Source organism: Schistocerca americana, chromosome X (assembly GCF_021461395.2).
Source record: "Schistocerca americana isolate TAMUIC-IGC-003095 chromosome X, iqSchAmer2.1, whole genome shotgun sequence".
NCBI lineage: Eukaryota > Metazoa > Arthropoda > Insecta > Orthoptera > Acrididae > Schistocerca > Schistocerca americana.
The window spans coordinates 93,588,232-93,614,562 of NC_060130.1; the positions used below are offsets into that span (position 1 = coordinate 93,588,232).

General features: G+C 38.0%; 1 protein-coding gene across 2 annotated transcripts in view; it reads right to left on the reverse strand.

The window, feature by feature from the left end:
• The window catches only part of LOC124556650, a 637,832-nt gene that overhangs the window by 337,845 nt on the left and 273,656 nt on the right, over positions 1–26,331 (reverse strand). For both annotated transcript variants that reach the window (XM_047130615.1, XM_047130616.1), the window contains exon 11: positions 19,657–19,873. In XM_047130615.1, the coding sequence (XP_046986571.1) occupies positions 19,657–19,873 (217 nt within the window). The remainder of the gene's footprint in view (positions 1–19,656; positions 19,874–26,331) is intronic.

The following is a 26,331-nucleotide window of genomic DNA, read 5'->3' on the forward strand; positions in this document are numbered from 1 at the left end:
ATGTTAGGTGCTTCATCACCAATAATTTGTAGATATTAGAGTTTGGCACTCCCAGTGTTTAACTTACATCCAGCATAAGTTATGGCTTTGATAATGTATTGTGAAATGTCTACAGTGCTTCCTTAGGTTGTGTGCGAATGATATTGTCATTAGCACACTGAATCTCTATGGTTTATATTATTTGCCTTAAAGTATATTGTAATTGAATTTATTGACCTTTATCTTACATCATACAGCCAGTTCATACTTGCATAAAATGTACAAATATTGATGGAATAACCTCTTCATCTCCATGGTAGCAGAAAGGTGTTTCTATGACATACACTCTGTGAAATTGTTTGTGGAAATATCTGTGGTTAAATTTGAGTTTAGCTATTACAGAGGTGAGGTGCCTAGCCAATGAATTTGTATGAGGCTTCACAGAATAGGGGACTGGTGGGTAATCTGTTGTGTACTTCTTGCCCTTGTCTTGTTGTTTCCTTCTGTTCTTGTTGCCAGTCTTCTGTGATGTGTCTGTGTAGGGCATGTTGGTAATCCATACTTGAGATAGCTGCCCAGGTGGTTTGCCCTGTCAGAGCAGCTTACTTGTCAAAGCAGTTGACAGCTTCATTGCTAGTAATTCCACAGTGTGATTTCACCCAAGGAACATTAACAGAATAGCCTTCTTCACATGACGATTTCAGCTCTTCGATAATCTTATACGACTGGGTTTTCGGTCAAACAGGTGCTAAAATTTTTAAGTATTCTTAGAGCAGGTAAAGAGTCAGTGAACAGGAAATAAAGACATGCTGTCATATTTGAGCAGAGAATTCTACGGTTATGATGGTTGCCATTGCTGGTATGAGGGCATTCAATAAGTAATGCATGACATTTTTATTCTGAAAGGAGGTTTGTTCTATTCAGGATGCCAATACACCATATTATTCCCTACCTTTAGGCTACAAAACCATATTTTTAACATCATCTCTGTTCAATGTAATGGCCTTGTGCCACATTACTGGGAGGGCCTGTGTGCCCACACGGTACCACTCTACGTACCAACATTGGAACCGACATCTTTTTGCATCAATAGCCTCCCCATCACCCAGGTACTGCTTCCTGTGCAGTGTATCCTTCATTTGGCCAAGCAGATGGAAGTTGGAAGTTGCAAGATCCGTGCTGTATGGTGGATGAAGAAGAACAGTTCAGGGAAATACTGTGAGCTCCTCACTTGTGTGAGGCCTTGCATTGTCATGCAGAAGAATTTGGTTTCAATTACTGTGGTGATGGACTCTTTGATGTCATTTCCTCAATTTCCTGATGGTAGCACAGTACACTTCAGAGCTGATTGTTGCACCATGAGGGAGGCCATCATGCAAAATAACCCATTCAGATTCCCACAAGAACCCTGCCATGACTTTACAGCTGAAGGTGTGGCTTTAAACTTTTTCTTTGGAGGAGAGGTGATGTGGTGCCATTTTGTTGCAGGTTTGAAGTGATGAACCCACGCTTCATCACCTGCAATGACATTTGACAAGAAATTGTCATGAACAGCCTTGCAATACACAAGCAATTTCACGTAGATAGTTCTTCTTTGCTCTTTATGGTCTTCTGTTAGGTGGAAAGGAACCTAGGAGGCACACATCTTTGAGTATCCCAATTGGAGGATTATTGTGCCAGCACTGCCAACAGAGATGTCCAGTTGTGTAGTGGGGTACTCCTTTGTGAGCCATCAGCCACCTCAAATGAGAGTGTCCACACATTCCAACACCACAGGAATCACAGCTGTGTGCAGCCAGCTGGCACACAGGATTTTGGACAGGTTTGCATAACCTCGTTGTGATGATGACAGACACGTCGACTGACAATTCACTGTGCATTTTTTCACTGCCGAGTCTCCGTAGGCATTCTGCGAGTGCCTGTGAATATCTGCAGTGCTTTGGTTTTCTGCCAAGAGAAACTCAATGACAGCTCTCTGCTTGGAATGCGCCTCTGTTACAGATGCATACAGCACCGACACCTGTAGGAACTCCGTGAAACTGTAGGTGCTGAAGCTGGAATATTCCACGATGTCCCATAACGTGTTTCACATTATTTGATCTGAAATTGGCCAAGAAAAAAAATGTGTCATATTACTTATTGAGGCAACAGCCTCGCCGCAGTGGATACACCGGTTCCCGTGAGATCGCCGAAGTTAAGCGCTGTCGGGCGTGGTCGGCACTCGGACGGGTGACCGTCCGGGCCGCCGTGCGCTGTTGCCATTTTTCGGGGTGCACTCAGCCTCGTGATGCCAATTGAGGAGCTACTCAATCGAATAGTAGTGGCTTCGGTAAGAATACCGTCGTAACGACCGGGAGAGCGGTGTGCTGACCCCACACCCCTCCTATCTGCATCCTCCACTGAGGATGACACGGCGGACAGATGGTCCCAGTAGGCCTGAAGATAGAGTGCTTTTTTTATTATTATTATTTATTGAACGCCAATTATAATTTAAATAGCCCAGACTTCCGCAAATATGGCGTACAGTTCACACTTTTGACAGAGTCACTGGGTTTGCAGTTGTAAGTGCTGATAGATAATGCTTCCAGACACTGTCTTATAAACTGCACCAAAGTTTTATTGTTAATGTGAGTCTCATAGTCAAAGGTGATACCAGTTATTATATTCACCTTAGACAATTTCATTGGGTATGAGACACTAAAATTATTTTGTCTGGGTGCTCTAATGATCTTCTTTGATATTTCCTGAGGTCTAAACATGCCTGGGCTTGGGAGGAACAGTTCTAATGATCCAGAATCATTCAGTTAAACACTGTATGATGAGGTTAAAGTGACTGATTTCAGATTGTTGTATCCACATTGATTCGATTTAAGCAGAAATTTGGCACAGAGATACCACCAGCATAGATGGATATGAGGTTCGTGTGCTTCAATCAAGAGTGTATTTGTAGAGTAGAGTGCAAACCTCTCAAACAAATTCTCTGTGCTTTATATTGGGATTTATAATTATGTTGAGGTAACTATCAGGTGCAGAACAATAACAACCATTTCCATAATCAATCATAATCATACAGTAAAGTGCAAGTGCTATGAAAATGTTCAAGCCCCATCCTAATCCTGTCATAGCTCTGATTATGTTGACAGCAATCTTCCGTTTCTTAGCCACATATTTTGAGTGTACCTTCTGGGTTATCCACTCTTGGAGAATGAACATTACAATTGCCAGTTATGACTTGCAGTCTTCTAGGGATATACTTTCCAAGTCAATATATATATTTTCTATGTACTGAAAAACTCTCACCTTTTTCAGGAATATCCTATGTAGGTCAATGGAGTAAATATAAATACAAGAGGTGTCAATACAGATCCTTGCAGCAATCCCATACACATTGTCCATGGTCCTATAATAGCCCTTCATGTATGACCAGTAGTAACCAATCAAAGAGAAAAAAATAATAGTTGTTCTGTAAATGTGTAGGGTATGTGCTGTTCCTTTAGTTTTGTGGCTAGCACTCAGAGTAATACATTATCACAACCTTCATTGAGGCAACCAGCTCTGTCAGAGAGCATTTTACAAGACATGGACTGCACAGAAATCAGCTAGTCAAGAAAGTGCTGGCCAAAGAAATTCTTCAAGCAATAAAAGCGGTAGGGGTAGACATGCACAAAAAACGTGCACTACCTGCAATAGGTTCATTGCCAATGACAAAACAAATGGAGAATGCACCAACAGCATATGAGGAAGAAACATCTCTGGCTACATCTCCGGAAGAAATTAGGCCTACATCAGCATCAGAATGGGAACCATCATTGTTACCATTGGCATCATCAGAAGCAGTAGTAGAAAATGTACCAGCTATAGAAGCACCTCTACAAACTGCAGTAGAAGTTACACCAGCAAAATAGCTTCATCCCCGCCAAAAGGAGGGAAGAGAACTACAGCAGAAGAAGCAGTATCAGGTGTTGTGGGTAAGTGGAAATCAGTGCCTCCTCTCTGTCTACATGATTTTTTAGTGGAACACAGCAAGACAAAGAAGCCCATAACATAGATGGTGTAAAAGATATTATAGATCCTCAACAAACTGTTCATTCTAAAGACAATAACAATTCTGATCTTAAAATTTGCTACCTGAATATTCAAGGAGTCAAAGACAAAGACTTTGTTGTAAATAATTTTAGACAAGAGAACAAATTTGGTATTTTTTGTCTGAGTGAACAATGGGCAACAGAGAGTGAACTTACAGCTATCAAATTTGATAAATATAAAATAGCAAATGGTTACTGTAGAAAAGTGCATAAAAGGGGTGGTGTGGCATTGTACACTAACCAGTCACTCAGTCACTGCATTAATAGGTTGGATCTAGACTATTTGTGTGTTATCAGAATTTTGATGCCACTGGTATATTTAGTGACAATTTTAAGTTAGTGATAATAGCCTTATACAGATCACCTAAGGGTATCATTAGTGTATTTTTAGAAAAACTGGACATACTGTTAGATCTCAGATCATGATTCTGTATCATTAAATTACATAAGTAGGTTCTGTGCTGATAGGAATAACATTGATAAGTCTGTCCCAAAATGGTAATCACTAGATCCATCACAAATGATAAAATTGACAGGTTTTGTAAGTCCCTTACTAACAGAGACTGGTTTGGCCAATGGCCTGGTGACACAAATCATAGTCTATGTAAAGATCTGTCACCAAACCAATATTTGAAAGGCTTCTCAAAGCGTTTTTGCCACAATTTAATAATTGACAAAGGCTCCAAAGGCAAGGATATAAACGAACAAACCCCATGGCCTACTGCAAAACTAACAAATCTGAAAAACCAAGTTACGTTGTTGCACAGTATACATAAAAATCTGAAGACCGACCATGCCAGATCAGCCTACGTTCATTGTAGGAATAAGTGCAAAAAAGCCATTGTGGAAGCCAAAAGAGCACACAACTTCAGCAGTATTGAGAATTCCATGAATAAATACAAAGCTGTGTGGAAACTAATAAATAGTGTTACTAAAGAGGAAAGAAACAGAAAAATCAGTATATGCCCTCAGAAATTCAATAATTTCTTTATTAAATCAGTTCAAGAAGTAGGAAATGCTATCACCAAACCTGTGATTAGCTCATCTGAGATTCTTTCTAAAATGTTTGTAAAACACTAGTAAATACAGGTATGTTTACCTTCTCTGAGGTCCCACCTAGTCTCATCTTAAAAATAGTTAAACATCTGAAATCATCTGAGAGTGTAGACATATATGACATTTCTTGTAACATTCTAAAAAAAGTAATAGATTGTATTGTGTATCCTTTAACATACTGCATAAATGAGTGTATATCTGAGGGATATTTTCCTGATGAGCTAAAAGTGTCTAGAGTAGTCCCAATATATAAAAAAGGAGATATTAACTCACCTTCAAGTGACAGACCCATTTCCATAGTCCCAGCTCTCTCTAAAGTGTTTGAATGTGAAATATACCAACAGTAATCCATGTACTTTGAAAATGTAGGAATAATTAGGGAATCACAGTATGGTTTTAGGAAAAACTAGTCAGCTGTTGATGCTATAGACTCAGTAGTCAAACACATACATCAAGTGTTTGAGGATAAAGGATTTGCTCAAGTCACCTTTTGTGATCTAAGTAAAGCTTTTGACTGTGTAGACTCCTAGAAAAATGGAGTACTATGGCATTGGTGGTAACAGCCTTAAACTATTAAAATCATACCTACAGGATCCAAAGCAGGCTGTTTGTGTAGGTAAAGAAAATTCCAGTACTGAATTAGTTAAAATAGGTGTACCACAGGGATCTGTACTGGGGCCTTTTATATTTCTAATAATGATTAATGATCTGCCATCATTCATTGTCCATGGCGGTACTATATGCAGATGATACAACCTTACTTCATTGTAGTAATGATTTCCGTAGCCTCAAAGCTTGTGTTGCAGAGACAATGGCTCAAGCATCCTATTGGCTTAAAGCAAATGGCTTCCCACTGAATTATAACAAAATGCAGCAGATGGGTTTTAGTCTAAAAGACAAGCCTCCATTAGACGATCCCAGTTGTATTAAGTTTTTAGGGGTATATACAGATGAAAAATTATCCTGGGGTCAACATGTACAATATATTAGAGGTAAATTATCTAGAGTGATGTATTTGCTATGGCAACTTATGGACTGTGTACCTCAAAATTATGTGGGAATGTAGTATTTTGCATTTTTCCAAAGCATCCTAACATATAGTATTATTTTAGGGGGGAACTCGAGTTCTGTGTGCAACATCGTAACACTACAAAAGAAAACCATTAGGATAAATACTGGTTCTCCATATAAAGCACACTGCAAACCATTGTTCTGTGACCAAAAAATCATTACTGTAATAAGCCTATATATTTACTATGTTTTACTCCATAAAAAAAGAAGTTACCGGAAGCAAAACATAGAGAAGATATACATTTCTACAACACAAGAAGGAGTAGATGCATTTATACTCCTTACCACAGACTGTCAAAGTCACTTAACAGCTATGAACTGATGGGGCACAAATCATTTAATAAGCTTCCACAATATGTACAAGAACTACCTAAACAAGCATTCAAACAAAAAATGCATGAATGGCTACTTGCTCACCCATTCTATGACATAAATGATTATTTCAAATGCAATATAAATTTGTAGTATTAATGACAGGCCTCTTGTTTCCTTTGAATTAACAGTTATATTGTATTATATTCCTGATGTTGCCTACTGCTGTTATGGCTGAATGACAATAAAATTACTATTCTTATCATAGGTGCTATTTAGGTCCAGAAACAAACCTAGTGTGTATGCATTTCAGCTGAAAAAGAGATGTGTGTCACTAACCAGATACAAGATAATATTTCTAGTACGTTTCCCTTTGTGAAAAGTCATCTGATTACTAAGGAATATGTCATGGACTTTTGTTATAAATGTGGAGAAGATATTGGTGTCCTTCATATGGCAGAAATGATAAAATATCTTAGTGGATATTATCTCGGATGGGGGCTGTATTTTTGCCAGGTGGAAAAGCTTTCTCCAGTGTGAATGGCTGTAGAAGAGAGTGACTGTCATTGGGATTTGGAACATCAGTGATAGGTGGATGTTTGACAGAGTGAGGTGTCTGCTTTTGTAACATCTATTCCATAACACACCTCACAGGCAGTGAATTTTAATGGTGAGGTATCAAGGGGTAGTTGGAGATCTTCTCCTTCTTCCACACACTTGACATTGTAGTATCGTTAGTTATGGAGTTATGGAGGGTTTTCCAATTCATCCTCCTTCTCATTATTTTTCAAAAAACACTTTTTTCCACTTGCACTTTTTCCAGGCTGATGCAGTTTTGTTGGACACTATGTCCCTTACACTTCCTCAATGCTTCCTTCACATTTGTTGATGACTCTCTTATATTTAGTATCCCACCACACAGAACTGGCTCTGTTTGTAATGCAAAATAGTTTCTGTTGGAGAATTACCTTACAATGGCATATGTTAATTTAGAATAATTGGAAACTAGAATTTCAGCTATCTCTAATTGTGTGAGACTTGCTTACAATCAGTCAGCATATTTATTCCTTTCCTGACATTCCATCTGTGTGCAGGATAGACTCAACATTGTTCTTCCTCTGAGCCAGGTAAAGTCCAAAAATGTTTGGCAGGTGATTCCAACCCAAAGGATGTACTTTTAATTCCCAGATTGTTAGTAGTGTCAGATGAAGTGAAGCAAAGTTGAGGTCTATTGCTGATCTTGTCAGTAATGGTGGGATTATTCCTGTGGGGGAGCCATCATTTATCAGCACTAGGGTTTTGGCTTCTAGGATTGTCATTAATAGCTCACTTATGTGATCACCTATACTCACATCCCCGTAATGTGTGATGTACATTTAAGTCCACCACTACAAGCAGTGAATGGCCACATTGTTGTAACAACGATGTAATGTCAGTGCCTGAAATGAATGTGTTACTAGAGCTGTAGATATCCAGTAAATTCAGGTCAATCTTTGAGGTTTGTGTGGATATTGCTGCAGCTTGTTAGTTCAAGAATATTGTAAGGAATACTTTCTTTCACAAGTATAGCTACCCCTCTTACCCATTGTTTCTGTCACATCTAATGATTCCAGAATGAAATTTTCACTCTGCAGCGGAGTGTGCACTGATATGAAACTTCCTGGAAGTTTAAAACTGTGTGCCAGACTGAGACTTGAACACGGGACCTTTGCCTTTTGCAAGCAAGTGATAGAGCACTTGCCAGTGACAGGCAAAGGCCCCGAGTTCGAGTCTTGGTCTGGCACACAGTTTTAATCTGCCAGGAAGTTTCACTTCTAATGTTGTAATAGTCAGAGAAGTGGAAGTCCTGCATGGGCTTGAGCTATGTTTTAGAAATGGCACAGAGTGAGAATTTGTTTTCTCATGCAGTGGATGAGACTCTCTTTATTGGATAGAAGTGACATTGTATTCTATCATAGTATACTCCTGACAACTTTTGCTATCTTTTAAAGAAAGCAAAGGGAGCAGATCAGTAACAAAGTCTGCTACAGTATGAGAATCCACAGGCATGGCTGTAGCAAGTTATTGTAAAACACAAAGGATGATAGTGTGGATGTTATTAATTAGGAGGTTTTTTTCATTTGTTCACTAGTAATGGTCTGCTGAGGTCGCAGAGGATATGAATTTCTTTGTATTGGTGTTGCTGGGCATTCATTGCTGCACCACAGCAACTGTTGTGTTTTGTGTTGCTTATCAGCATGACTCTGAGGGGTTTCACTTTTTATATGTGTCATTGATGACTGCAAGACTATTCTCTGTTGTTGTGGTAGTGGGGTTGGTTGGGGTACTGCAAGCCATGTCATCACTAGTGGTGTAAACACAGGCTGCCAGGCTGCTGGAGGGAGCTGTGGCTGCTAGCATAGTCAGGCGGCAGGCCAGCTGCATGGAAATGGCAATGGACTGAATATTGTAGAGTCCCATACACTAATCATGTGCATTGCCAGTATGTTTGCATATTGCCTATTTTGGTATAATCCCAGAGATTCCCAATAACTGGTGTCATTATAAGCCATTCTGTGCTTCATTTCTTTTTGTTTTAAGTAATCAGGACCTGTTTTATTCATGGCGTTGTGACCACATGGCAGTGGACACAGACAGGAAGTGCATTTTTGGACACATGCAAATGCTGTGTGTACCAGGAGTGACTGTATCTTGTTTGGCTGTTGCATTGTTTGTTACTATGTCAATCTGTTATGGAAAAAGGTGGTGTTGCAATTTTTATATAAAAATAATATAGTGTATAAATCCTTCGATTTAAGCAAATACTGTGATGAACAACATTTTGAGGTGTGTGGCATCGAGTTAACAGCAGACAGTGCAACTGTTATTGTTCTGGCTGTTTACAGGGCACCTGCTGGAAATCTAAATGTATTTCTAAGACAAACTAAACCACTTCTGTCCCACCTATGTAGGAAAACTAAATCTATCATTGTTATGGGTGACTTCAATGTGGACCTTTCAACAGAAAATAGAAACAAAACAGACTTTGAACATTTAATGTACTGTTACAATTTAGTACCAGTGGTGGACACTCCAACTAGAATAACTGCCAGTTCTAGCACTTTAATAGATAATGTATTTGTAGATAAGGATATTTGCAATAATTTGTCCATAAAAAATATTATAAATGGTCTCTCTGATCATGAAGGCCAATTCATCACTCTAAACCAAATGAATGTACAAAGAAAAGAAAATTTCATTTGGAAAACATTTAGGATTATAGACAGACACACCACTGAAACCTTTAATCAGCAATTACAGCTTGTGGACTGGTCTCCTGTATATGCTACAGTTGATGATAATTCAAAATTTAATATATTTATCAATGAAGTTACAAGCCTTTTTGAAGAAGCATTTCCTAAAAAATCAGTGAGAGAAAACCTGTTCAAATCTGTAAACAAGCCTTGGATTACTAAAGGCATCAAAATCTCTTGTAAAACAGGAAGAGACCTATATGCTGCAGCCAGGAGTTCAAATGATAACAGTAGGATTACACACTACAAAATCTACAATAAAGTTCTGAATAAGACCATTCAGGCAGCAAAGAACATGTGCTTGAAGGCAGAAATTGACAACATGAGCAATAAAGTAAAAACTATCTGGAAATTTGTAAAGGAGGAAACGGGGAAAATGCAGTTTGTAGTGAAAATATCCAAATCAAAAGTGAGGGTAAACTTGTTAGCGATCTAAAAACAGTTGCAGACACATTCAACAACAATTTTTTAACAGTAACAGAAAAAATAGGTTTACATGGGTCCATGAAGCAAGCCATCAATCTTTTGAAAGATAGAGTACCTGGTTCAGTACAACACATGAAGGTAAAAACAGTCACTGTTCAAGAAATTGAAAGAGTTATTAAATCCCTGAAAAGCAAAAACTCTGCTGGAATTGACAACATTTCTAACAAACTATTAAAATACTGCTCCAGCCATATAAGTAAAGTCTTTTGCCACATTTTTGATGTGTCACTTAAGCAAGGAATAGTTCCTGAGAGGCTTAAGTATGCAGTTGTAAAACCGCTGTATAAGAAGGGGGATAAGACGGATACTGCTAACTATAGCCCAATATCACTACTGACAAGCTTTCCAAAGGTTTTAGAGAAACTAATGCATGCCAGGATAGTTAAGCATCTCAGTGAACAAAATATCTTCAGCAAAAGTCACTTTGGATTTCAGAAAAGTTTGTCAACAGAAGATGCAGTATTTGCGTTTACTGGCAAACCCTTGGAATCTATCAACAAAAAACTGAAAGTGATGGGGCATATTTTGTGACCTAACAAAAGCATTTGACAGTGTAAATCACCAAATTCTTTTACAAAAAGCTGCATATCTTGGTATAAGTGGTGCAGCAGGGAAATGGCTTGACTCATATCTGTCAAACAGGAAACAAAACGTTGCAGTAGATAGTTAAGATGGTGTCCCATTACCTTCAAAATGGGGTACCATCACATGTGGAGTGCCGCAGGGCTCAGTTCTGGGCCCCCTACTTTTTATTATATTTGTAAATGATCTCCCTCTCTGTACGTAATATTGTAGATTCACCATTTTTGCTGATGACACTACACTAATTATTGATAATTCAGTAGATAAACTTGAGGTAACAGCAAATAAGATTTTAAATGAAATGGTGAACACATTAATGGTCTTTCTTTAAATTACTGTAAAACAAACTACGTTCAGCTCCACACAACATCCAAAGATGAGGAAATAGTAATAAAAATAAGTGAGCAGACAATAACCAGGGTAGATTCCTCAAAATACCTGGGCTTGCATATTGATAGCAAACTGAATTGGTCAAACCACATCCTGGATCTATGCAAAAGACTAAGTTCAGCAACATACGCATTGCACATTGTTTCTTCTTATAGAAATATGGAAACCATGAAGTCAGCGTATTATGGTTACTTTCGTGCAATTATGGCATTTGGAATTATATTTTGGGGAAATCAGCCACTGGGTAAAAAAGTACTGTGTGTACAAAAAAAGAGCCATAAGGATCATGTGTGGCATCCATCCTAGAGCCACATGCAGAAATCTTTTTAAGAAGCTTGAAATACTTACATCCACTGTGCAATATATATTCTCTTTGATGTGCTTCATAAGGAAAGAAAAATCCATCTTTAAGCTGAATAGTGCATATCACAGTTACAATACTAGAAGGAAACATGATATCCACTATGAACAGCCAAATCTGGGTATGGTGCAGAAAGGAGTCCATTTCAGTGGCTGTAAGATTTTTAATGCCCTCCCTTCAAGAATTAAGTGTTTGGTAGATGATGATCTCTTGTTTAAAAAAACCTTAAGGTAGTTCCTATTGCAAGGATCATTTTATACAATAGAAGAGTTCCTGAACTACAGTGTTTAACATGTCTTGTATTGTAAATTACATATGTATGCCCAAATTTGTATTTGTAATACCAAATATTTTTATTGTAAACATATATTTTGCAATATTTATTTCTCTGTAACACTTATTATTTTGTAATCTTTATCTATCTCTAAAATGTATTTTTTTTGTAGTGGGACCTAGGTTACTGTTTACTGTTTTTGTTTTGTAATCTCTAAAATGTATTTTTTGTAGTGGGACCTAAGTTACTGTTTACTGTTTTTGTTTTGTTTTATGTATTACCATAAATTCTGGCCAAAAGCTTGAAAAATTGACACGTTCCATATCCTGTGATAGTGTCACAACATGGTTCACCAGAACAAAAGATAAATAAATAATAAATAAATGCATAAATAAATAATGCAAAGAGTTGTTGTATCCAACACTGGGTAAATATAAGGCTCTAAAAAGCACTGTATACTGTGTATTGTAACACAGAATGGCCTCTACCGTGATCAGAACGTAACTGTGGATACTGGTTGGGGCCTCCTGTCTGCATCCCCTTCTATGGTCTCCTTACAATATCTCCTTACTGACACTACCAGCACATCACATTCAATTTCTGACAGTATATCCTAATCTGTCAGAGAAGTGTCAAGATTGCATGTCAAATTGTGCCATGTGTTGTTATTAAGAACTTGTGTAAGTAAGCTCCTAGATTGTTTAGAGAGTTTACTTTGCTGCTAATGAGGGTGTTTGCAGTTGCTGCACTTACAGTCTCAATTCTAATTCAATTCCTCCCAGATGATTAAAAGTTCAATACATTATTTTGTAGGTTACTGCTGTGCAGTCTGAGTTTTTTGACAAGTGCCATCAAATGTAGTGTCTGCCCCCCCCCCCCCCCCCAATGCCCTCCACAAACAGTAAAAAAGGACCACTGTCATGTAACTCATATAGTTTTACTGGGCAATTATTTGTAGTCTGCTACTCACATTTTCTGTCACTGCATGCTGGTTGCCATTAGGATGTGTAGGTGAAATTGCTTGTTACGTCTCTCTTGTCGGCTGATTGCCTGATCCATGTGGAAGTTTATTGGCCTTCTTGAACAGCTGTTGCTGTTTCATAGTTTTAGTGATGACATGTGTTCCTGATTGTCAGCTAAGTTGACTTAACTGCTTATTTCATCTGTTTGAGCTTTGATAGTATTCAGGAGCTAAAGAGCAGTATAACTTTTGTAGGAAACCCTGCATGACTTTACTGACAAATGAGTGTGAGAGTTAGGCAGTTTTCCACCTTCACTGTACTGGCCAGCACCCACCCACAGCTGTGACAAGCTAACAGATCACTTTAGCACAGGCAAACATGACAAATGGCTAACACACTGTTAAGTCTACCACCAGGAAATCAAAATAACATCTCAAAATAAGTTAATTCCTGAAGAGCACCTTTTGATTGTGACTTCTGCTGAACAGTCATTACAAGGCAACTCCCACCATAAAATTACAAAGTTTCCATTACAAGTAATACGTAGCTTTTATTCCAGTCATAATCTGACATTCATCTATCTATAGGGTAGCTGAAATGCAGACAGAGAAGAAAGTTGTCATACTGACAGACAGCTCATTTTAACACCATGCATTATTTCAAAAAGGCAGTATAATATTTCCATTTCTGGTCACTGAAGCTGTCAAGTCATTGTGCAGTAGTTTTAAAATTGTTGCATATCTAGGTGGACAGCTGTAGGAAGGAACAATTTTCTACAGAGTGCTGTGGTCAACACAATCAAATAAATTTTCTGGCCCTTTAAAGACCATACAGATGACCATATTCTTCTACTATATTTGTTGTACTGTGATCCACTGTTGACTCAGTGGGCACTTATATGTAGCAGAGACAGAGAGACATGTAGATCACATATGTTACTTGCAGAGGAGAGGACATGCCATTACAGATAAGAAGGAGTGGGAACGCATCCCTCCTAAGAGATATTATGAGCCTGTTTCTGATATTTTGAAAGACATAATCAATTTTGTTTTTCTGATGTGTACTATTCAGCTCTGTCCTGTGACATCCATTGTCAATATCAAATGTTATTTTTCTTCTCATTACAAACAACATTTAGTTTATAGTTTTTATTTTATGTTATCATTTTATAGAGTGGCCTCAAATTATTATGATATGATATGATATTCAATTAGAACATCTTTATTAACAGAGATAGCCAATCAAGAGGAATAAGTGGGGCTCCAGCTTAATTTGGCTGCTGTATGATGGTAATATGAAAAGGATGCAGTTTGTCGCATGCAATAGTTAGCAGCTGCTACAAATAATGATTATTCTTCAGATTTTAGTGTCGCTGTTAATAAATACAATTGGACTAGATATTGCAACAAACTAACCTGAGACATCTTTATCAACTGGATACATGAAACTATACCTTAAACAACATTTTCTTTTCTTTTTGTATGGGAAACTCTGTGGTGTTTACTGGTAGTACAAGGAGCTGCATGAACCTCACAATAGGCAATTTTTGTTGGTCTCATGTATTTATATCACATGGCACCACAGACCAAGAGGTTTCTAAAGATCAGAGAGGTGTTAGAAAAAATAAATATTATTCAGGAAAAAACCTATTTAAAGCAATCTTGAATACAATGAAACAGATATTTGAAATGTGGTGTAGATAATTACATGATCCATTTTTTGTACTTCTTTTTAGTTAGGTTTAAGAAGGACTTCAAAGTTCAGTCTTATTATACCACAACACAGCTTTCAAGATACCACTGACAACCTTTCAAATTTGTTTAAAAACATTTTTTGTAACTGCTTTCAACCTAGTTCTGCTGTGTTTCTTCCTTCAGTCATGTATGAACATATTAATAAGTCCATGTTCCAAACAATGACCCTAAAACTCAAATAAAATACTGAGATTAAACCAATAAAAGATTATATTATACATAAGCAAGCCATAGAACTCCTCGGTGACTTCAGATTATAATTTATGAATAAATCATTTGGTACATATTGAAAGGTTCTTTCACATTTTGTTTTAACTAATTTATACTGAAGTTGTAACACAGTGGACCAAAAGAGGTGGTTAATAGTGACCATTCCTCTAATATTTACTGATAATCAAATGAAATGAGGTATGCCAAACATGGGTGAAACAAAAGAAAAAGAAATGAGATATCAGTTTGATTATGTACTGCAAGAAAGAGTGAAAATGAAATGATATCAGATTATGGTATTGTGACATTAACAACCAATTTCCTCATTTATTTAATTCATACTGCTTGAGTTTAAATAGATAAGTCACCACTCTATGTACATAAACAAGGACATGTAAGCATTTTCCTGCAAATGAATTATACACTCCTGGAAATTGAAATAAGAACACCGTGAATTCATTGTCCCAGGAAGGGGAAACTTTATTGACACATTCCTGGGGTCAGATACATCACATGATCACACTGACAGAACCACAGGCACATAGACACAGGCAACAGAGCATGCACAATGTCGGCACTAGTACAGTGTATATCCACCTTTCGCAGCAATGCAGGCTGCTATTCTCCCATGGAGACGATCGTAGAGATGCTGGATGTAGTCCTGTGGAACGGCTTGCCATGCCATTTCCACCTGGCGCCTCAGTTGGACCAGCGTTCGTGCTAGACGTGCAGACCGCGTGAGACGACGCTTCATCCAGTCCCAAACATGCTCAATGGGGGACAGATCCGGAGATCTTGCTGGCCAGGGTAGTTGACTTACACCTTCTAGAGCACGTTGGGTGGCACGGGATACATGCGGACGTGCATTGTCCTGTTGGAACAGCAAGTTCCCTTGCCGGTCTAGGAATGGTAGAACGATGGGTTCGATGACGTTTTGGATGTACCGTGCACTATTCAGTGTCCCCTCGACGATCACCAGTGGTGTATGGCCAGTGTAGGAGATCGTTCCCCACACCATGATGCCGGGTGTTGGCCCTGTGTGCCTCGGTCGTATGCAGTCCTGATTGTGGCGCTCACCTGCACGGCGCCAAACACGCATACGACCATCATTGGCACCAAGGCAGAAGCGACTCTCATCGCTGAAGACGACACGTCTCCATTCGTCCCTCCATTCACGCCTGTCGCGACACCACTGGAGGCGGGCTGCACGATGTTGGGGCGTGAGCGGAAGACGGCCTAACGGTGTGCGGGACCGTAGCCCAGCTTCATGGAGACGGTTGCGAATGGTCCTCGCCGATACCCCAGGAGCAACAGTGTCCCTAATTTGCTGGGAAGTGGCGGTGCGGTCCCCCACGGCACTGCGTAGGATCCTATGGTCTTGGCGTGCATCCGTGCGTCGCTGCGGTCCGGTCCCAGGTCGACGGGCACGTGCACCTTCCGCCGACCACTGGCGACAACATCGATGTACTGTGGAGACCTCACGCCCCACGTGTTGAGCAATTCGGCGGTACGTCCACCCGGCCTCCCGCATGCCCACTATACGCCCTCGCTCAAAGTCCGTCAACTGCACATACGGTTCACGTCCACGCTGTCGCGGCATGCTACCAGTGTTAAAGACTGCGATGGAGCTCCGTATGCCACGGCAAACTGGCTGACACTGACGGCGGCGGTGCACAAATGCTGCGCAGCTAGCGCCATTCGACGGCCAACACCGCGGTTCCTGGTGTGTCCGCTGTGCCGTGCGTGTGATCATTGCTTGTACAGCCCTCTCGCAGTGTCCGGAGCAAGTATGGTGGGTCTGACACACCGGTGTCAATGTGTTCTTTTTTCCATTTCCAGGAGTGTAGGTATTGTGTAAGCACATTTAAAGGGCAAAGAAGCTCACTACCTCTTGAGTTTCTGCTCTTCTTCTAGTTTAAGTCTACACAGCACACAGTACATACAAACCACAGTCACCCACTGCTCACATCAATTGCTGTGGGAAAATCCTCATGTTCAGAAAAATGGATAAGCAATTAGTTGTATCATTTTTCAAATCAGTGATTGAACAATTTCATTAAGGCAAGGAACATATAGAATACTTGTTTCTAAAGTTGAATTGTTGTTCAGTCTCTATATAAATAGATACTTAACCTTACATAAGAATATGGCAAAGATCTCCCACGGTGAAGGAGAAACATTCCGAGACCTTCCAAAGAAATACTGACTACAGCACATAGGTACAAATCCAAGTATAAAACTAGAGTTAGGCAGGTATTAACTGAACTACAAGAAGGATAATGGCTAAAACCTTCAAAATCTATTGTAGCAAACTCTTTTTGCATCGGTCTCTTCACACACAAATAATAATTTTAGTCATATTTCGAGGCTATTGTTAGTAAGAAAATTAGTGGCCAGATACTTGTTGATGACATGAGATCTGAAAAATCAATAGCATTATAAAAACCAAAATGTTTGATATGGATTTTAAATGTTCCTTGACAAAGGACAGTTGTCATATTCAACTGCCATACTACTGGTGGATGCTATACTACAGACGAATTCTTTAGTTATTAGTAATACTGGTGTCAAAAAGCACCTACAATCATTTAAACTTAACAAGCGCTGTACCTGTTATGTTTATTACAAGTGACCTATTTTCACACTTAGTCATAATTTACTGAATACCCCTGAACAGAGAACAGTTTACTTCAGTTGGTTGTGAGCATAGATGAAACCCTCCACAAAACACACAGCAGAGATGACATAACTACTATTCTATATCACGCACCTCTCTCTGTAGTAGAGTCATGGAAATACTCTGTATTTATATATAAGACCAATCTGGAACAAAATGACCTGACCGTGAAAAATTTAACTCTTCGTATGATATCCTGAAAGCCATGGGTAGAGATAACCAGGTGTGTTGCTAAACCTTTAAATTTTTGATTCATTACCACAATGATGCCTGCAAAAGAAAATATATTCTTATGGTATATGCATTAAGGTTGCCAAATGGACTGAAGATGAGAATCAACCACAAATACAGATGTAATTTGGAATGTGCCTGAGGGAAGTTTGATGAGGTCAATGCTTTTCACACTCTATATTACCAGATTTTGTTGATGCATTTCAATGGAATTCCAAATTTTTGTTGTATGGTGCAGTTATTTATGGGAAAGAATCATGAAATAAAAATTTCAGTTAAATCCTACCAGATCTCTGCCATCTGCAAACATTCCAGCTAGCTTTGAAACTAGAGAAATATGAAATTGTACATTTTAGGAACCATAAAAATGCTTTTGACTACATGAATAATGAGTCACAATTGGAATCATTTAAGTCAAACAAAAATCTCACAATAAGAGCACATGCTGATAAGAAATGGTTTGCTCAAATAAACACAGCTGCAGGTAATGCAAATGGCTAACTTCAGTTAATGGATAGAATACTAGTAAATTACGATTTTCTGGGAAAAAAACATTGCTTAATAGGCATTTCTACGACCTATACTGGAATACTGAACAAGCACATGAACTTCATTGAAAGAGGTAAAGTTGTAATAAATTAAACAGTTGGTTTGAACACCACAGTGCCTTACTTGGCATGGTGCTACTGGAGCTGGCTTGCCCCTGCCTTCTTTCAGCATTTGAATTGACTTACTTAGTGAGCTATAGAGAGTCCACTGTTTAACAAGGACTCCAAAACATGGTGCAATTCAAAATTTTTCACTTTAACAGATTACCAGAGATGAAAGAAGTGATATGGAACATACAAAAATTGTAAGACTACCCTGGACTCAAACCTGACACCATTAAATCCTTAGTCTGGCACTTTAACATTGAGCCACACAGCTCCATGTCAGATCTGATTAAGAGGAGACACTGAACGTATACAAAGAAAGACAATACAAACAATCACAGTCAAAGCAAATAATGAAATTCTGAAATGTCTACACTGGGGAACTCTTTTAAAAGCATGTTCTACTTAGAAAGTTTGGAAAGTCAGTAATCATGATAGAATCTGCAAATATTCTTCAAATCTCTACACATGGTATGAAAGAAAATATTAATTTACAATGCACTACAATAAAGCCTCTTGTCATGCACTTTACAACAATTTGAACATAGTATATGAAGATGCAGGATTGATTACGTATTAACAGCAGTCAACTGAAGGAAGTTTTTTTAGTTACATACTAAAGCAAAGAAACACACAAGTAAGGTCTAACCTTACCACTAAATAACCTTTATTTGGAATGAAAGAATAGAATATTACAACTAGAAAAATAAATCCCTCAGTAATAAACAGTGAAGTTCATAATTGAACTCTATGGAAAAGACTGTTACTTTTCGTTCTGAAAAAGAGGTACTTAGTACATATACTAGGTTCAGCACTATTAGGTGCTTTACAGTTGTTATTACTTTGAAACTAAACATGAAATCTCTTTCAACCTATAATGTGTGGTACATATGGCCTGAGAATTTTTGTGGTTTATTGTGATCACTAAAGCAGGTATTTTCACATAGTTTGAATAAACTTTGTGAAACTGGTGATGCCGTGCAGAGTGGCTGTGCAATTTGAGGTGTCATGTCATGGACAGTGAGGCCCCTCCCTCTGGAGGTTCGAGTCTTCCCTCGGGCCTGGGTGTATGTGTCGTTCTTAGCATAAGTTAGTTTTAGTAGTGTGTAAGACTAGGGACCGATGACCTCAATAGTTTGGTCCCTTGGGAATTCACACACATTTGAACATTTGAAACTGCTGACAGTTATACTGATAAATAAACTTCATGCAAGCACTTTTGTAGAAATAAAAAAGCTAAACAGGACATTATTCATAATGAGAAAAGGCATTCATATTACCGCTGTGTTGCTGACCACTCTGCCCAAGATGTAATTACTTAGCTGGAGGTAGAAAACATTTGGACCATGTGCCTGCTCACTGCCAACTAAGAAAAGGTGTGCAAGACCACCAAACAACTGCTCAGACTCTGAATAATCCATAATATAATTTCCTGTGTTCCATTTATGATTGTTTGGCGATGTTATATACTGCAACAGCAGTGATGCCAATGGTTTCCTGAAACAACAGACTTTCATCACCAAAAATAGAAATATTGTGAAAAAACTAAAATACATCATAATCTGTTACTGATATGAAAACTTCCCTTTCAACATCCTTAACATAAGACTCATGACATTAAAAGGTGGATATCCTACAAAAAGGTGGATATCCTACAACAGATGGGATTTGTATGTAATGTTTAGCATTCTTATAACAAAAAAGTAACAACAGATAACTAAAGGCTGAAAGATACTCTTGCCTCTGTATTTCTGTGTGCAAAACTGTGATATTACATCTATTAGTGTCAATATAATGTACATCGATAGATAAAAGAATCTACTCACCTTGCAGCAGCAGGAGAACACACAAATAGACCGAATCACTCTTTCATTCTCACCCCATCCAGTAAGTCTCCCCTGAACTGGGGTTTTGGGTGACTTTTCTCAACTGTACACCTTTTCCTAAACCTCTCCAGTTCTTTCCCTTCACCCCTCTTCCTTCCCCTTCAACTCTTCTACCAGAATAATGAGCCACTGGCTCTGATCGCTTGTGAGAGTTAAACCTTCCTGTGTGTGTGTGTGTGTGTGTGTGTGTGTGTGTGTGTGTGTGTTCTACTGCCGCTGCTTGGTGAGTAGATATTTTATCTATTATCTGAATGGTAGATTTTGATATTAACCCAGAATTAAACTCTCTGAAGACACATAATGTATGTAATACTATTTCTAATTTACTAGAAATATGAAATAATAATTTCATTTGCTTTATGAACAGTTTGTGACATGCATCATCATTTATCCTGTGATGTATTAGATGGTCTTACAACATGTGTGATAGAATCATTATTTTTCTCAGTACATTAGGAACTTTTATCCCTATAAATAATTTGAAGTAAAAACATTAGCTGTTACTTAAAGCTGTATGGATACTAGATAAACTAATCCTTTTGTTCTGATCTACAAAATTTCCTGTGGGGTAATTTACTATGAGCTGTTACACACTACTGTAATGAGAAGACTTGAGTCCACCTACTATGTTTCTCTGATCTTATTCCTATGTAAGCAATGCTATAATAATCTTGGAACAAAGCTTAGAGATTAGATTAGTACTTGTTTCATAGATCATGATCACAACACTTTGTAACTATGTGGAATGAGTCAGGTTAATAAAAGGTGTCTATACAAGATATTACATTACACAAAATATTACATGACACTTTTTTTGGGGGGAGATTACCCACTTACTATATCCAAAAATTCATCTTATGAGTAGAAGGAGTTGCCATTAAGAAATTCTTTTAATTTCCTTTTAAATGCTATATGGCTATCTGTCAGACTTTTGATGCTATTAGGTAAGTGACCAAAGACTTTCATGGCAGCATAATTTACCCCCTTCTGAGCCAAAGTTAGATTAAACCTTGAGCAGTGAAGATCATCCTTTCTCCTAGTGTTGTAGCCATGTACACTGCTATTACTTTTGAATTCATTCAGATTGTTAATAACAAATTTCATAAGTGAATATATATATTGTGAGGTGACAGTGAAGATCTCTAGCTCTTTAAATAAGTGTCTGCAGGATGATCTTGGATGAGCTCCAGCAATTATTCTGATTACATGCTTTTGTGCAATGAACACTCTTTTACTCAATGATGAGTTACCCCAGTATATGATGCCATACGAAAGCAGAGAATGAAAGTAGGCATGGTAAGCTAATTTACTCAGATGTATATCATCAAAATTTGCAATGACCGTAATAGCATAAGTAGCTGAACTCAAAACAGTTCAGCAGATCCTCAGTGTGTTTTTTCCAGTTCAACCACTCATCAATGCATACACCTAGAAATTTTGAATATTCTACCTTAGCTACCGATTTCTGATCGAAGTCTATATTTACTAATGGTGTCATTCCATTTACTGTGTGGAACTGTATGTACTGTGTTTTGTCAAAGTTTAATGAGAGACCATTTGCAGAGAACCACTTAATGATTTTCTGACAAACATCGTTTACAATTTCACCAGTTAATTCTTGTCTGTTGGGTGTGATAGCTATACTTGTATCATCAGCAAAAAGTACCAGCTTTGCATCTTCGTGAATATAGAATGGCAAGTCATTAATATATATTAAGAACAGCAGAGGACCCAAGACTGAACCTTGTGGCACCCCATTCTTGATTGTTCCCCAGATTGTTCGCCAGTTTTTTGCATATTATGTGAACAGCTTATTTCAACTTTCTGCACTCTTAGAGTCAGGTATGATTTAAACCATTGGAGCACTGTCCCATTCATACCACAGTACTTGAGCTAATCTAGAAGTATTCCATGATTTACACAATCAAAAGCCTTTGAGAAATCACAAATAATCCCAACAGGTGACTTCCGGTTACTCAGAGCATTTAATATTTCATTAATGAAAGTATATATAGCATTTTCTGTTGAAAACCCCTTCTGGAAACCAAATTGACATTTTGTTAAAACTTTACTTTTACAAAGGTGTGAAGCTACTCTGCAATACATTACTTTTTCAAAAATTTTGGATAAGGCAGTCAGAAGAGAGATTTGGTGGTAGTTGTTGACATCAGACGTATCCCCTTTTTTATGCAGTGGTTTAACAATGGCATACTTCAGTCTATCTGGGAACATACCCTGCTGCAGAGAGCTATTACATATGTGGCTAAGAATCCCACTTATTTCTTGGGAACAAGCTTTTATTATCCTGATGAAAATGCCATCAATTCCACGTGAGCTTTTATTCTTGAAAGAGTTTATCATCTTCCTAATTTCAGCAGGAGAGGTGGGTGGAATTTCAATTGTATCAAATGGTGTGGGTAAGGCCTCTTCCATTAACTGCCTTGCTTCTTCTAATAAACATTTAGATCCTATTTTCTCTACAACATTTAAAAAATGATTATTCAAAATGTTTTTGACTTCTGGCTTGTTGTTTATCAAGTTTCCATTCACTTCGATGGTGATGCCAGCATCCTGTACTCTTCGTTGCCCTGTCTCCCTTGTAACAATACTCCAAATTGTTTTGGTTTTCTTATCAGAGGTATTAATCTCAGACATGATGCACATGCTTCTGGACTTTTTAATAACCTTTCTTAAAGTAGCACAGTAGTTTTTATAATATTTGGCTGTTTCTGGGTCATTACTCTTTCTTGTTGTTAGATACAGTTCCTTTTGTGCTTACAAGATATTTTTATTCCTTTAGTAAGCCAAGGTTTTTTGCATCATTTCTTATAATTAGATTTAACTACTTTCTTGGGAAAACAGATTTCAAATTCTCTTACAAGTGTATCATGAAATAAGTTATATTTTAAATTAGCATTGGGTTCCTTATACACCTCATCCCAGCCTAACTGCTGTAATTAGCCTTAATTTCATAAGAAGTTATTTGTAAAATTCAGATAAATATTATTTTAGAAAATTCTGGGTGGAATAGGCCCATTATGGAGTGAGCAAAAGGAACCGTTACATGTGTAACAAAAGTGCTGAGGAATGGAGTGGCATACAACAAGAACTTGAGCAATGTGGCTTAGCTTATGTACTTGGGGTTCTTCTTCAGAACATATGAACACACATGTAAGCTTTTTGTCCATCTTTCAGTTCCATAAGAGATTATGCTCCAGTTATATACTTTCCAAAAAGGCTTTCTATCACTCAAATTTATATCAGTTCTTAATAAAGTTCCCTTTTTTCAAAACACTTTTCTTCCTTTTGTCAGTCTGCATTTGATGTCCTCTTACTTTGGCCACTGTCAATTATTTTGCACCCCAAATAGCAAACCTTATCAAATACGTTTAATGTCTCATTTCCTTATACTCATACAATTCTACCACACCAACCTGACTACTTTCCATTCCATTCAACTATTCTTGCATATCATTTTCAGTTTGTGATACAATTACAATGTCATTGGCAATTCCCATGGTTATTATTTCTTGTTCCTGAACTTTAATTCCTGTTCCACATTTCTCCATGTTTTCCTTTACTGCTTGCTCAATATTCAGTTTTAATAACATCAGGGAGAGGTTATAGGCCTGTCTCACTCCATTCTCAGTCACTGCTTCCCTTTTATGCCCTTTGACTTTTGCAACTTCAGTCTGGTTTCTGTCAAGTTATAAATAACTATTTGCTCTCTGTATTTTACCCCAGCTACCTTTAGAGTCTCAAAGAGAGTATGCTAGTTGACATTAACAAAAGCTTTCCATAAATCTACAAATGCTATAAATTATGTTTGTCTTTCTTCAGTCTACTTTCTAAAATAAGTTGTAGGCCTAGTGTCAGTTTTGCTTCATGTGCTCCCACATATCTCCATAACTGAAACTGATATTCCTCAAGGTTGCCTTCTACTATGTTTTTTTTCTATTCTTCTGTAAATAATTGGTGACAGTATCTTGCAACCATGATTATTAAATTGATGCTTTGGTAATATCCACACCTGCCTTCTTTGGAGTAGGATTTATTAAATTTTTCTTTATGGTGGAAGGTATTTTGTCCGACTGATATTTCTTGCACAGAGTTTGGAATATGTTTCTCATGGCTTTCTATCTCAAGGATCTAAATAATTCTGACAGAATGTTGCCTACTATAGAGGATTTCTTTAAACTTAGGTCTTTCAGAGATGTGTCAAACTCCTCTTGCAGTATCATAACTCCCATGTCATCCTCATTTATTTCCTCTTCTCTTTCTATAATACACTGAGCTGACAAAAGTCATGGGACAGCAATAGGCACATATACACATAGTGGTAGTATCTCGTACACAGGATATAAAAGGATAGTGCATTGGCAGAGCTGTCATTTGTGCTCAGGGGATTCATGTGATAAGGTTTCCGATGTGACTATCACCACACAATGGGAATTTACAGACTTTGAACACGGAATGGTAGTGGGAGCCAGTTGCATGGAGCATTCCATTTTAGAAATCATTAGAAAAATCAATATTGAGATCCACAGTGTCATGAGGGTGCTGAGAATACCACATTTCAGGCATTAACTTTCACCACAGACAATGCAGTAGCTGACGGCCTTCACTTAATGACCCAGAGCAATGGCGTTTGCATAGAGCTGTCAGTGCTAAAAGACAAGCAACACTGTGTGAAATAAGCACAGAAATCAATGTGGGGTGTATGACTAATGTATTCATTAGGGCAGTGAAGCAAAATTTGGCATTACTGGGCTATGGCAGGAGATGACTAACTAGAGTGCCTTTGTGAACAGCTTGACATCACCTGCAGTGCCTCTCCTGGGCTCATGACCATATCAGTTGCATCCTATACAACTGGAAAACCATGGCCAGGTGTGATGAGTACTAATTTCAATTGGTAACAGCTGATAGGAGGGTTTGAGTGTGCTGCAGAGCCCATGAAGCCATGGACTCATGTTGTCAACAAGGCACTGTGAGAGTTTGTGGTGGCTCCATAATGGTTTGGGTAGTGTTTAAATGGAATGGACTGGATCCTCTGGTTCAACTGATCTGATCATGTGACTTGTCACTGGGCTACAGTGTTAATGATTTGTTATCACAAAATATTAGAGCATTGAGGGGCACATATGTTTTTCTTCAGTTAATGTTTCTAGCACTGGTATCAACTGAAATATTGAAGTAAGTACATTTTTTTAAAAAATGGAACCATATACTTTTTATAACTGGATTTGACAGCTCTTGAGAAGACAGTTATAGAGATGTAGCATTAGTTAATGTTGACATTGAAACCTGTTGTAAAAAAATTTGGCAAATGTCCTAGAATTAGATAGCACTGTGGCCGGAAATGGCATTTGTGGTGTAAACGCTGCCAACCAGATGTCTCAGAACAGACTGCATAGTTGTGTACTGTAAGGCAGGTCTGCACTATGAGAATAAAGCTTCGGAAATATGACACAGACTATAATCTAGAGTATCACAAAGGGCTTAGGAAAACTATTTCACATTTGTGTACCCTCCCAGATTTTGGTGAGCTGAATCAGAGAAATCAGCTGTTCATTCTTCAAATATAAAGAGGTCTTATACACTGCAAAAAACAAGTACTGTATTAGAAATCTAAAAGTTAGAAGGAAGATTTGACCTGTCTTTTACTGTATGTGGCTGTGTGCTTCTTAGAGGTAAAATACACGCTGTCAGACAGCTGTCTCTACCTACAATACTCTAAATTATATCATATGGGATACATTCACTGAACTAAACATTTTACTGAAAATATTTTGGTGACCACCTGTAGACCACAAAATAAATATTCATCTTAATGAAACATCATTTCATGCTGTAGGTAAGCACATTATGACAGTGTTACCAGCTACATGCAATACACACTATTCACTTATCTGCCACTGCAATGTAATTTCATACACACATAAATAAAGTAAACAGTTTACTACCAATGATTTGAGAGAGAGAGAAAGCTTTATCCTCTATTTAAGCAAGAGTTCAAGCTGTTACCATGAAATGAAAGGCACATTTGCAATTGCCATTCAAAAGATC